Source organism: Fimicolochytrium jonesii (genome assembly GCF_025526975.1).
Source record: "Fimicolochytrium jonesii strain JEL569 chromosome Unknown EV422scaffold_4, whole genome shotgun sequence".
Classification (NCBI taxonomy): Eukaryota; Fungi; Chytridiomycota; class Chytridiomycetes; order Spizellomycetales; family Powellomycetaceae; genus Fimicolochytrium; species Fimicolochytrium jonesii.
Window position 1 is genome coordinate 43874 of NW_026515671.1, and position 13096 is coordinate 56969.

A 13096-nucleotide genomic window follows, 5' to 3' on the forward strand; every position below is an offset into this window, starting at 1 on the left:
CGTCGTCAAGCTTGACCACTGCATCCAGGAGCCGATTCGAAGGCCAGCCCTGTAAAGGCTGGGTGTTACGAACCCTACTCCTAACCCAACCCTAACTGGGGCACTTAAAACTTATAGGTAGTTGCTAACGTCCCTACCCACTACCAAGGATTTGGAGGGTGCAGCGGCGGAGTAGGGGTTTGCGAGTGATTCACTGGGGGCGCTGGTTGTCGTGGGTTCGGATTGTCCGCAGGTATTGTAGCGCGAGCCGGCGACGGGTTTTACGTAGATGTATAGATGGATGAGTATAGGGGTCCCGGGCGTAGGTCTACATTCACCTCAGTCTAGATTCACCTCAGAGATTCACTCAGAGCGGTTGTATCATCCCAAAAATGTATATACAGTATGTAAATGACAAACCTCGCAACGGTCGCCAATCTTATAGCGTCGGCGAACTGTCCCTTCCATCGAACGATCCATCCTACCCCTCATCCCCTCAGTAACAACCCAACAATTGGCACTACCAAAATCGGCAAAACCACCTGCCACATCTGCCCCAACGCCTCCCCTCCATCACTCGTGATCGGCTCGACCTTCAGTGTCGACGTCGCCGCCGCCTTCCTCGTCGCCGCCGTACTGCTTGCCCCACTGACCCCGCCACCAAAAGGCGACACATTCGTCGTCTCCGCACACCTCGTCCCATTCCCACCCACCCCATTCAACAACCCCCACAACACCCCAGAATACGTAATAGAGTCATTCCCACTACACGGCCGATTCAACACATCAAAACTCACATCCTGCATCGCCAGCCCCCCAAACCCCCCCACTGCCTTCACCCGCTCCCAGAACCCCGCCTCATACACACTCTGAAGCCGCACATAATCTCCCGTCGCCCCATTGACCCATTCCGGGGTATACCAGCTCGGCAACGTGACGACCAACGAGGTGTTTGGCGATGCCGCGGTGAGGAACGTGGCCCAGGCGGTGAGGTGGGAGTAGAAACCGGCGGTGTTGCTGCTGTACCCGCAGGTGGCCGGGTTGGAGAGCATGGAGATGGTGAGGTGGGTGAAGGCGGTTGGGAGGAGGGAGAGGAGGGTGTTGTTCAACGTGTTTGGGCCCAGGAGGTAGTCGGGGTAGATGCAGGATACGGCGCCTGTGACATGTGATACACTGTACATCAATCATTTGGAATCCCTTTAAACATTCGACATGGGAGACGTACCAGAAATGACCCACCCACTCCTCCCACTCCCGTCCATCAACTCCCTCAACGTCCTCAGAAACACCACATAGAGTTCCGGGTTCGGGTCATTATTCCACGCCCGTACCTCCACCCCATCCAACACCACATTCCCAAACGGTCGGTAGCTTGACGTGCCCCCCAGGAACAAGTTCCATACATTCCGTGCAGAGGCTTCGGCGCGAGTGGCGGTGAGGAGGTAGTCCATCGGCGCTGGTCAGATGCGTTAGCGCCATGGGTGATGTAACACCTTCTTGGCGATACGGAAACTCACATATTGAGAGAATGACCTTCTTCCCCGCCGCATGACAAACCTCCACATCCAGCCCCACATTGCCACAGTCCAGCACATTGAACCCTTTGACGGGATCAGGATATCCGGCCCATTTATTCGTCGGCCACCTGCAATGCGCATCCAAATCCAGCGCCGAGTTATTCAGGACATCAAAATGCAGTTTCATGTATGAGAGGTGGATGTGCGTGTAGGGTGTAGAGGTGCAGATTGTTGCGAGGGAGGGTTCGGTGTAGGCTGAGGGAGAGGTGGGGGAGGAGGGGTATTGGTTTTGGGCGAGGTTGGCGCCCCAGTAGCCGTGCAGGGTGTAAGCGTGGGTGGGGTGGGAGAGGTAGGAGAGCAGGAGGGTGGTGGCGAGGAGGAAGGACATGGTGGTGGTGTGGTGGTGTTTGTAAGCGTGGGAGCCGGAGGGGGTTGGAGGAAGGGATGTGTGGGTTTCCTGCGTTGTTCCTCACGGCAGATGGTTAAACCCGCGGGATTGTTACGAGAAGAGCGAGTACAGGTTGTTGGGCGTCAAGTTGGCGCGACAAGTTGGGGCGTGCCGCACTACCTCTACAGGACTGTGGTGAAGCTAGAAACAAGCTGCGGATGCTCTTTGTGAAATCGTAATGGGGGGCAACAGAAGCTGGACGGTTATGACGGTGCACCTTCGCGCTGTCGCTTTCGCGTTCAAGCGAGAATCCGGCATAAGTCGCCCGCAGGCCGCGTTCTCATGTTGACAGCGCCTGGCGCGTGTTCTCCAGTTCCGTCCCCGTCGTCAGGAGTCGAGAACCAGAAGAACGACTGAAGAACGACCTACAGCACACCTATACAGGACCCACCCCATCGACGACAAGGAAATACCCTGCGAAATACCTCCCTACAGAGCACTAGGAGGGCACTCACCCCGGCCACTAACTATCCCCACAGTTCCACTCGAAAACGCTAGCAGGAAAGGAAACCCCCGTCTGTCCATCGGCCAAACTCCCTCCCTACCCGCCAGCAACAACACCACCCAACAACAACCAACAAAACAACCCCTCAGAATCCCACCATGGGCCGAACAAATCCCCTCGCCCTCCGCCTCCGCACAACCCTCAACTGGCCCTCCTCCGTCCGCCACCCCCTCCTCGCTTCCTACATCTCCCACATCTTCCAAACCTCCCTCGCCTCAACCCCCGCAATCCGAGCCTCAACCTCAGGCATATGGGTTAACATCACCATCCTCTCCCCGCAAAACCAACAACAGCCCCCGCACCCCCTCCTCACATCCCCCCCCGCCGCCCTCGACCTCCGCAACTCCAACCCGCTCGCAGCGCTCGGCAAAATCGACCGCAGAGTCACAAAGGCGTCCCGCCAGCACGTCTATTTCCGCGACGTGTTCAGAAACAAGGCAAAGAATCCCGTGCAGGCTCTCGGTGGGAGTGAGGACCCCTTGCGGGCGTTGGCGGTGTATAGGGACACGCCCGTGCATGTCAAGGTGAATGTGATCACCAACCCGCTGCTCAATGCCCAGGTGTGTGCCGCGTTCATTGCGAGGGAGCTGAATCGGAATAAAACCATGCCGAGGATCTACAAGGGGTTGCTGGGGAAGATGTAGTGGGCGCTTTTTTCGATCGGGAAGGGAGGAAGGGGAGGGTTTAGAGATGGCGGCGTCAGTGCAGATGGTTGGGGCAAATGTACATATTTATTCAGTTATACAATAGAACATAACCCAGACGGAGCACATATCAGCGCTGGGGCTGGCCAGGGCCGAAGAACAATAAATGTACTGTACATAGGTCGGACATCGCTCCGAGACTCGATCTCTTAATGCGCGGCGAAAGTGGGAACAAGAAAATACGACGATGCCCCAGGATCCATAAGGTATTTCCTTCATTCTATTACCCAAAAAGAGAAACACAACATGACAGATGGTAACGACCGACGAAGAACGTATATGTGGCCGGTGAGGGGGATGGGATATCCAAAAAAAAGGGGGGGGGTGATGACTCCGAGATTAGGGGGGCGGATGAGTTGAGTTTTTCGAGACAGAGGGGGATGCCGGTAGTGTGCGTTTCCTTTTCACCGGCGGGTCGCCGTACTCGAAGACCCGCGACTCTTGAAGATAAGCACCAGAAACAAGAAAAACACCACGATGGCGAGGAAGATGATGAAGTATTTCGCTTTTGTGTTGTCCTGATATTTCTGCGCCTGCACACCACCCAGAAAAAAAGAAAACACCGCCCATTCAGCCATCTGTCAATCCCCCTCACACGCACCCCATTTTCCCACTTCACGTACCCTCAACAGCTCCTTATGCGCCTCCTCAACATGCACCCCCGCCATCTCGACATTGTAATCGATCCGATCCAGCACCGTCCCCTGGTCGATCACCATGGTGTGCAGCTCCTTGAAGATGTCGGCGACCCCGAGCATCGATTTGACGATTTCGTTGATCTCGCGCTCGCGCTCGGTTATGGCGCGTTCGTTGTTTTGCACGGTTGCTAGCTGCGCGTCGGTGAAGACCTGGAGGGGTGAGAGGGGGGGTGGAAGCGGGGTTAGATGGGTTAGATGGGAGGAATGGGAAAGGAGGGGGACGTACCGCGTCGAGATCGTCATCGGATTCGGTGGGCGGGGCTTCGAGGTTGCCGAGGGCGTCTTTGCTGCGGATTTCGCGGCCGCGGAGTTCTGCAGGGTGGGGCCGACAGAAGAGGGGAGGAGAGGGGGGACTGTCAGTCGGTTATGGCCCTGCATCCCTCGGTGGTCTCCCTCCCGAGCCCTTCCTTTCCCTCTTCTCTTCTCTCCTCCCCTCGCCCAACCCATCCACAAAAACCAAATCTCCAACCTACTCTGCAAATAGTTCGACTGACTCTTCCTAAACGACCCACTCAGCTCCTGCAGCTTGGTCGCAAGACTCGTCTGGATATTCCGTGCCAGCGCCTGGTTCTGTCGCCCCGCCCCGCCAAAAGTGTCGTTGTTGCTTTCGAGCGCTATTCGTTTTACTTTGCGTTCGCAGTCGCGGAACATCTGGTGGGGGGGGGGGGGGGGGTTAGCGGGATGGTGGGGTGGGTGGGAGGTGGGTAAGGGGAATGAGGGACGTACGTCGGTGATAGCGGTCGTGAGTCGGTCGATGGACTGCTCGTCGCTCATTTGGTCGTCGAAGCCGGGGAGGAGGTGTTTTTTGTGCAGGGCGTCTAGTTCCGTTACTACAAGAGATGATGCGCATGAGAGTCGAGCTTTTTCACGGCGTCGGAGACATCAACAATGAAGGGAACAAACGTACTCCGCGCTCGTATCCGGTCCACGTCCTCGTCAACCTCGTCTACTACATCGATCCTATGGCGCATGCGGGGATCGAAAGAAACATGAGTATCAACTTCCCACGCGTAGGTGGAAATGGGTCTCTCAATTCTGTCCCCTCCTCCCAGCTCGTCCGTCGAGGGGAGGTTTGCCCTCACTGTCGCGGCAATTCGGTCACCCCGCCTCACAGCCCAATCCTCCTCTTAGAAAACCCCCCGGAACCCCTCCTTCATCCCCCATCCCTAAATCCCACCCATCACAGATGGAAAAAACCCACCATTTCGGCGGCAACACACTCATCTCCACCACCACCTCAGCATCATGGTCCACCTCATTCGCAATCAAGCCGGCTTTCTCTGACGTGTCCGTGTGTCTTCCTCCGGTCGCAGTTGATGGTGCAGGTCGGCGGGATGTTGTCCGACTGAAGGAGTTGCGGTATTGGAGGAAGAGGAGGGTGCGGGAGCGGGTTGCCATGATGAAGGGGTGGGGTGGGAGGGGTGGTTGTTAGCCAACGGGGCGGCTGCTGGTGTGTCGAAGACTCGAAGGGCTCTTGTGGATGTTGTAGGATGGGTCTGTGATTGGTCTGTGATGGCGTTTGCTGAAATCAGGAAGATGGGTCCCTCTTCTCGTCTTCGTTTCGCTCCCACTCAATTTCAACCCCATTGGCATCGAACGAAGCGGATTGACGCGCAACTACATACGAGTCGCCGAGCACGAAGCACACTTGCGAACCATCGTTGACCAACTGCGCAATGAGGCAGTCAGCTATACCGCCAGTCTCGACGCTGCGCATGCCAAAATTGCCAGGCTGACTATCAAGACTGATGAACCTGCAAGGAGCTGCGGGCGTTCCTGCTCGCGATACCTGACGATCCGCCGCTCACCGCTGGCCCACTTGTCACGCCATCTCCGGGACTTTTCTGGTGCGCACGGATCTAACCCGCAGCGAGGTAAGCGTCGGTAGCGTCGGCAATCCTTCAAAGGCGTGGGAACTCTTGGAAAGCCGGCCTATTCCGCGTGCGCGTACCACGTGTAGGCCATCCTTTGCCCGGTCGGGGGGGGGGGGGGGGGGGGGGGGGGGCGCGGGAGGAGGCAATTGGGAGTCAATGGGCGGCTAAATGAGTTCTCAGTTTGCATCTTTTCTGGTATTTTACATCCGCTGAGTATGGGTGATGATCGCACCCTAGCGACGCTCGGCAGCAAACGCCTTCGATGGCGTGCTTTGGAGATGCGGATTGCGCCCAAGTTGAAAAAAAAACCGTGTGCGATTATCGGGTTGGCGCGAGCATCCTGTCCCGTTGTTTACGAAGGACGCCAGCACTTACGTCTTTTGGTTTAGCGAGTGGACCTGGAGATGAAGCGGGATCGGCGTTTACGTTTGGTAAACCCGGCACGTTCGGTCAACCCCCTCCTGTTCCGCCGGTTTCGAAGAATGCGTCTTTCGTGTCGGCGAGTGGATCTGGGTCTGCGTCCGGGTCTGGATCTGGATCTGCGCTTCCATCTGGATCCGGACAATCGCCCACATCCCCGACTCGGTGGCGCGAGCAGCCTGTCCCGCTGTTCACGAAGAACGTGTCTTTTGGGTCGGCAAGTGGACCTGGATCTACGACAACCGACCAGCCCCCTGCTTTCACGTTCGGCCCTCCGCCCACCACCTCCTCGTCGTCGTTTGATCCAAGGAGCACGGACGATGGAATTAGGGTTCCCGCTAGGGTTAGGGGCAGCGTGTTTGGACGTGAGTCGGGGAAGGTGGAGATCACTTCACCGGCTGCCAACGGAAAAGAAAAGCAAACCACCGCGGCCGCAGTCGAGGCGCCGTCACCACCCTTTGGGGAGATGGGTTCAGTTCGGCAGTTCGGTGGCTGGCTGCTGACGGGAAGGGGACGGACTAGGAAACGACGTCTGCCACTGCGGCGTTTGAAGCGGTGGCGGCACTCTGATCTGCCTCTGCGTCAGCGGCCTCAACAAACGATAATACCCCTGCGGCAGATCCGCTCAGCCCTACGTTTGGATCGAGAAGCATGGACGCGGAGGTGCCTTCTGGATCTGGTTAGCACGTTCTCTCGGCCATGACTGGTCGCCAGTCGTCGGCGACACGCTCCCTTCACCGCATCATCGACCCGCACCAAACGGGAAAGGCAAGGAAACCACCCCCGCAGCCGCTTCGAAGCCCTGGCGTCGTTGTCGGCCGCCTGGAACGAGCGTATATCACCACCCCCGACTGGCGATGGACATGTGGGGCTGCTTGGACGGTCGAAAATCGTGGTTGGGGCGAGTGTGGAGACGGGACGTGAGGGTGGTTCGAGCGGGACTGCGGATGCTGTCGGTGGATTGACGTCGTCCACAAGTGCTCCTCGGACGCCACCACGACCCGCCACGTTGAGGCGCACCCAACACCGCACGACCAGCTATACAAAGCAACGACAGCTCCGCCGCGGCTTTTGGTGCGGTGTCCTCACTACCGTCTTCTTCTTCTTCTTCTTCGGCCATGACTCCTGCGAAGATGTCGAACCGCACGACGCGATCCCAAACCGCTGCCGTTGAACGGGCGAGACCACCTACGCGCGCCGCTACCGCCGCCGAGGGTACGGGTGGTGGGAGTAGTACTGGAGACGCACGCCCAAAACCATTCACGCGCGCCAACGCCGCCCCGTGGGGTGGACGGGGGATGTGAAGGGGAGCGAGCATTCTATGTATGTATGTATGTATGTATGTATGGGATGGACGTTTGGGGAATGGGGTATGGGGTATGTGAGGTTTCAACTGGTGGGATGTCCAGTATTCTTGCGAAAACGTGATTGAGATCGGATAGGATGGGCTCATATGCATATATCGTAACGATATCGGGTCGGGTTGATGTGGGTGTGGTGTTGGGAATCGCAAAAGTGTTACCCCCCCTTGTTCGTTGTCATTTGATATGTAATGTAGCATTACAGATTTTGGTGTGAAATGTCAAGGACCTCCTACTTTTATCCCGTCTTCCTCAAAAAGAAATCCCATGCGATATACTGTATGTACAAGACGCACACAACACAACTCAGACCCCCGCGTCATCCCCATCCCCATCCGCACTCCACCCATCCATCTCCCTGTCATGCGTCCATTGATACCCCAAATCCATCCCGCGCCCACCCCCACCCATCGTCCCCTGCTGCGACACAAGCGACGGCGACACAGTCGCGAGACGCGCTTTTGGTGGTGAGTATTCTACGTATCGCGCTTCGTCGTCGTCGACCGGTAGGTGTTGTTGGTATTGATAAGGTTGGTGGTGAGCTACGGACCCTGCGAACCCTCCGGATCCAACGGTGACGGCTCTCCCAACGTGTGCGCGATAAGGTGGCGATGAGGAGGTGTATGTGCCGTGGTGTTCCTGTTCCTGTTCGCCGTCGGACCGCTGTCCGTGTTGATGCGTGAGGGTGACAGCCCTCCCAACCTGTGCACGCTGCGGAGATGCCGAGGCGGGACGAGATGGGGTTGAGGCGACGCGATGGGCCTGTTGTGCGGCGGTTGGGTGGTGGGGGTGGGCGTGGGATGCGTGATTCGCACCGTCATCATCATCATCTCCATGTACCACAACCGCCTTCTTCGGGTATCCCGCCGGCGACTGCACCTCCCACTCCCCCGTTGGATGCTTGAACGGACTGCTCGGGTTGACAGTCGACTGCTGGGGGTGCAGCGGCACGAGATTCTGCACACTCCCGAGCGGATCAGCTTCCTTCTTCGTAAGACTGTGTGTGCTTACGAAGAAGCGGGTTAGAGGGAAAGCGGGTTTGCGTGTTGTAGAGGGCCGGTCGGTGGGATTTGAGGGGTCGGGTTGGGTGGTGGTGTCTGAGATGATGTATGCGCGGGTGGGCTGGGGAGGGGTTTCGTGGGTGTATGTTACGGGCGGCTGTTGCTCATGGGTGTGCGGGTCCTGTGAAGTTGACGTAGATGCCCGGTGTTGGGCGGACCATCTCTGCTCCTCACGTCCCTCACCAGCCTCTCCACCCCCGTCGTCTCTCAAAGGGGAATTCCCCCCTACCGGCGAAACCGCCGCACTCCGATCAATCTCCGCCAACACCTTCACCATCTCCAATTTATCCACCCTGGGCATGTCCCATTTAACCTGCCCAGCCTCCACGTCCCCCTTCCTAACCCTCCTCTCCATGCGTTTCTTCAAGACTCTTGCGCGCGTGCGTTCTCTGGAGTCTTCTAGGGGGTTGTTAGCGGTAGGGTCGGCTAGGCGATGGGCGGCGCGAAGGAGGGTGGGGAGGAGGAGGGTGCCGGTGAGGCTGAGGATGAGGAGGGAGAGGTGGAGGGCGTCGAGGGATGGGAGGGCGCCGTCGCAGATTGCTAGTTCCATGTCTACGGTATTGATCGCGGGGGCGTCGCAGCGGTAGTTTGTGTTGAGGTTGGTGTTGGTGGTGGAGAGGGCCATGGCTTTGATATCTGCGCGAGATGCCGCGATACGGTCCGTGATCTTCGGTTTGTTGGCGTCGAGATAATTAGTTAACGATGAGTTGACGGTTTGGAAATCTGAAGGGATCCGGGTAGCCGAGTCGCTGATTGCGTTAAGTGCCGGTGTCATGCTAGTTCGCAGGTCTTCAACGGCCGTAATCCGCCTCAACACGGCTTGTAGCTCGGTATCGCGGATAGAGATGTATTCGTTTCGGACGGCGGTTATCCGGCGCTGCAGACGATTGATTGCGTCTTGGAGAGCGTCAGGCAATACAGCGGTGGTGTTAACATCCGACGCCTGGATTTTCGGATAGTTATCGGCATCGGTTTCGGCAGACGTGCCGTGAAGGCTGTCTATAATCTTCTGGACGGTCGTCTTCAGGGCATCAACAGCCGAGCGGAGATCGATCAAATCCGTGCTCGGATAATTTGCTATAATCGAAGAAAGCGTAGTAGCGATAGATGGCGCGATCGAGAGGTCACCAGGATCTCCAATAACCGCTCTACATTCACAAACAAAGAATCAGCCTTCAGCTTTCTGGACCCACCCGATCCCACCCCCTAACTCACCCAACACTCATCCCCCCCGCAACCCCCCCAAACTCCTGCCCGTCCAAAATCCCGGCAAGCTTGGCAGGCAGGGTTTGGATCGAGTAGTTCAGAGTCGTGGGGGGTATGACCCCGTCCAAGATCTCTAGAAAGGCTGTGCGCGCGATGCAGCTGTCGCGCGCTAGGAGGGCTTTGGTGTAGGTGGTTGATGCGGTTGGGTTGAGGGATGTGAGTAGGGAGGTCATTGTAGCTGTGCCGTTGGTGCTGCGGTCGGATATGATGGTGCATGCTGCAAGTTCGATGAATCAGTAATGGCAGATTTTCGAACAAAGGCAGACAGACGGTTGACAGACGGTTGCGTACCTTCCCCAAGAAGAATACTAGCGCACAACAAGACAACAGTCGAAAACAGTGCCAACAGCGTATACGGCACAGCTCCACACAAGCAACATCGGACAACAGCGGGTTTCTTTCGCCCAATGCCGATGTGCACCGTTGCTAAGATCACTGCCGGTAAGGAGAAGAGGATACCCAGGATGAACCATCTACACGTATCGTGATGAGGTCAACTTTAGCGAGGTACGCTGCGAGTATCAGCCGCCTCGATATGTCACACCTGTATAGTTTATATTTCGGATATACGGCCGCCATCGTATCCACCGTCGGCTGAACATCATCAATCGAAGCATTCAACGCCGCCAGTGCTCCTACGATGTCCATTCGGAGTAGCGCGTCCACCGTCGACGTGAAATTATTCTGTATATCTAAAGGACCGAACGAGATAACAGTCAGACGAGGAACGAAGATAGACACCCTACGCGTTGCAAAATGCATCATTTACCAACAATCCCAACTTCCTGCACACCCCTTAACGTGCTCGGCAAATCTCCCGCCGCGCCTGCCGCCGACACCGCGATCGCTGCCATGTCCGGTACAGTAGCCAAATAATTCACCAACTGGTCAGTGAGACTATCCGAGTTCATCGCTGCATCGCGTGGGGTGTCTAAGGTGGTCTCGTCCGGTACGGTTGGAACCGGTGAGACGTTCCATTTGTACTGGTAATTGACGCCCCCGGAGTCGAAGTTGACGAAGGAGGTGAGGAGGGTTGCGGCGTCGTTGTTATCGATGAGGGCGGTTTGCAGTTTGGTGACGTCTCCGTTGGCTGTGTTTGCTAGGGCTGCTTTCTGGTTCATAAAGGTGGTGCTTATGTTGAGGAGCGCGGTTGTCAGATTCCCCATTGCCTGGCTGCTGCTGACGAGGGTGGCGATCTGGGATTGTATAGGGGCGACGCTCTCAGAGGCCGTGAAGTAATGGGCAGCCGTACGTAATTGGGCGGAGGTCCCGTTTTCGACGGCGAGGAATGTGTCGTTGACTGTCGCGCTGAAGTTCGTGACGGTGTTTTTGACGTTCCGGAAGGAGTAGTCCGTGGAGTCGGAGAAGATGTAGACTGAGCGGTCGAGGTATTGTGTGGCTGAGAAGCCCCATGCTATAGCTGCTCTGCGGAATCAGTTAGCATATGTAGCGTGATCTGATGAAAATATCGATCCAGGTGGAAACTCACACCCAGAACAGGGAGATGATGCCTAGGCTGGTTCCAGTTCGCGCCTTCTGCGCAAAGGTGTAGGGCTCTTTCTGCGTGCGCTGCAGCCTTGTCTTTCGTGTCCACCACACGAAACATCCGCTACAGCACGTCATCAGAAATATGAGGAGAAGGAATCCCACAAATATCGCTACAGGCTGGACGGTGAAGCCTTCTAATGTCAACGAATGCACAAATGGACCCAGTTTGCATCAAACATTCGCTCACCAGGAAGTACGTCTTCAAGGCATCCTGATCAAAAGTAACGGTCTTCACCGAGCTGGATGAGTTGCCGGATGAGTGGCCAATGATCGGCAACGGCATGTGGGGGCCATTCCGCTGACGGAGGCGAGTAAGGCGCCCGATGTTCGTCCAGATCCAGAGACCATACCCAGGCTGGGACAATTCGGCATAGTAGCTGCTCGAATTGGCCAAGGGATCGGCTGTATTTATCGCTTCGAAACTTCGTCGCTGGCGATGTACATTTGATGCGTTGATGGGCGTTACATCTGCTACGTCGGATGATGGACGTTATCATACTGGTCCCCTGATTTCAGATTATGTGCATAGAGGCCGACCGCGGCACTTACTCCTGGAAACAGCCCGGACGTCCCTCGCTACAAATAATGGTGTCCCTGAATAAGTCTTCAAGTAACTTTCTGCCTTTCAAAAGGCTGCCTCCTGGTATCCTACCATACGACGCGCGCGTTCCTGTGAGCTCAGCCAAACCCGACCATATCCACAGCGTCGCTAAATACCGAAGGCGCACCCGCATCTCCGTTCATGTACAAGTGGCCATGCGTCGCAAGGAGCGCTGGAGAAGCTACGGCTAGGGACTTCATGGCGGCGACGGCCATATGGATGTGCGTCAGCATAACCTTGTAGCATCGTGTAAACCGGTTTGAGTAGGCATATTGTTTGACGCGAGGAAGAAAGCTCTTATTGTCCAGGCTGTCCAGGTTTGTGACCCGCCACACCGTGTAGCCGTTACATGGTAGCGACTGGAGTTGCCCCGAGAGATGAGGACGTTCACCGAAGCCGCTGCGAACGTGGGTTCCCCTCTAAAGGTGCGTGTGCAGCTAGCTGGCTGCCTGCCTCCAAGATGCCTCCAAGACGCAACTCCGGATGCCCCTTCCAACGCGTTGTGGCCAGGAATGGCTCTCGGCTGGCTCTCGGACCTCAATCATCCAGGACCTACTATCCTAGTACGGTGCTGCATCGCTGACCGCCGGTATCGGACGCAACGCCTCTGGGACCTTGCACAACGTCTCTCCACCGGCATCACGACGAGAGCCACGACTTGGGTTGCGACGAGTTCGACTTAATCGCAAGACGAGTCACCAAGAGCAAAGAGTTTTGTTCGGGACCTGCACTTTTCGCAGATAATGCAACGGATCATTTGCGGTTAGGTTGACTATGAAAACCATTTCGATGGGACTCGGTTCAGACGCCAGAATCGGGACATTCAACGCTACACAAACGATTCCCTGGTCGCCATGGTATCAGCGATAACGAAACCCCCAAACAGGCATTGCTGCGGGTGTTTTCAAATTGATGCAATCAAATTACGAGGCTCCGGCGTCCACAACGCAGCCTACCACCTCGTCGACCACCACTTCATCAATTCTTCCAACTCCGACGGCGGTTGCGGATCGTTCTCTGCGTACGTTTGTTAATCACACTGATGTTAGGATGTGGTGTAGGTTTAATTTGGTGTTAGTTTGTTTATTCCGACTTTGTCGATGGTGACGTGGAC

General features: G+C 56.5%; 5 protein-coding genes across 5 annotated transcripts; 2 read left to right on the plus strand and 3 right to left on the minus strand.

Annotated features, from left to right (window-relative positions):
- Positions 1-316: 316 nt before the first annotated feature.
- Positions 317-2182, minus strand: EV422DRAFT_301612 (glycoside hydrolase superfamily). Its single transcript, XM_053066091.1, has 3 exons — positions 1497-2182; positions 1205-1435; positions 317-1135 (listed from the first exon to the last, which is right to left on the minus strand). Exons 1-3 carry the CDS (start codon positions 1882-1884, stop codon positions 468-470), a joined length of 1287 nt encoding a protein of 428 aa, XP_052927854.1. The 5' UTR covers positions 1885-2182; the 3' UTR covers positions 317-467.
- An 84-nt stretch (positions 2183-2266) lies between these two features.
- On the plus strand, positions 2267-3093 carry EV422DRAFT_576470 (uncharacterized protein; the record flags this gene model as incomplete). The annotated part of the gene is made up of 1 exon (XM_053073234.1): positions 2267-3093. The coding sequence occupies exon 1, from the start codon at positions 2548-2550 to the stop codon at positions 3091-3093; it is 546 nt and encodes a 181-aa protein (XP_052927855.1). The 5' UTR covers positions 2267-2547.
- Positions 3094-3464: 371 nt separating this feature from the next.
- EV422DRAFT_301631 (t-SNARE) lies at positions 3465-5738 on the minus strand. The gene is made up of 7 exons (XM_053066092.1): positions 5053-5738; positions 4759-4811; positions 4578-4681; positions 4325-4502; positions 4078-4163; positions 3777-4001; positions 3465-3686 (listed from the first exon to the last, which is right to left on the minus strand). Exons 1-7 carry the CDS (start codon positions 5247-5249, stop codon positions 3558-3560), a joined length of 972 nt encoding a protein of 323 aa, XP_052927856.1. The 5' UTR covers positions 5250-5738; the 3' UTR covers positions 3465-3557.
- On the plus strand, positions 5665-7330 carry EV422DRAFT_301672 (uncharacterized protein). The gene is made up of 3 exons (XM_053066094.1): positions 5665-5725; positions 5906-6037; positions 6115-7330. The coding sequence occupies exons 2-3, from the start codon at positions 5941-5943 to the stop codon at positions 6846-6848; spliced, it is 831 nt and encodes a 276-aa protein (XP_052927857.1). The 5' UTR covers positions 5665-5725; positions 5906-5940; the 3' UTR covers positions 6849-7330.
- A 1263-nt stretch (positions 7331-8593) lies between these two features.
- Positions 8594-12237, minus strand: EV422DRAFT_301645 (uncharacterized protein). Its single transcript, XM_053066093.1, has 10 exons — positions 12034-12237; positions 11931-11957; positions 11569-11852; positions 11323-11498; positions 10603-11258; positions 10378-10525; positions 10125-10306; positions 9783-10050; positions 8834-9715; positions 8594-8736 (listed from the first exon to the last, which is right to left on the minus strand). The coding sequence occupies exons 1-10, from the start codon at positions 12113-12115 to the stop codon at positions 8655-8657; spliced, it is 2787 nt and encodes a 928-aa protein (XP_052927858.1). The 5' UTR covers positions 12116-12237; the 3' UTR covers positions 8594-8654.
- Between the last annotated feature and the right edge of the window lie 859 nt (positions 12238-13096).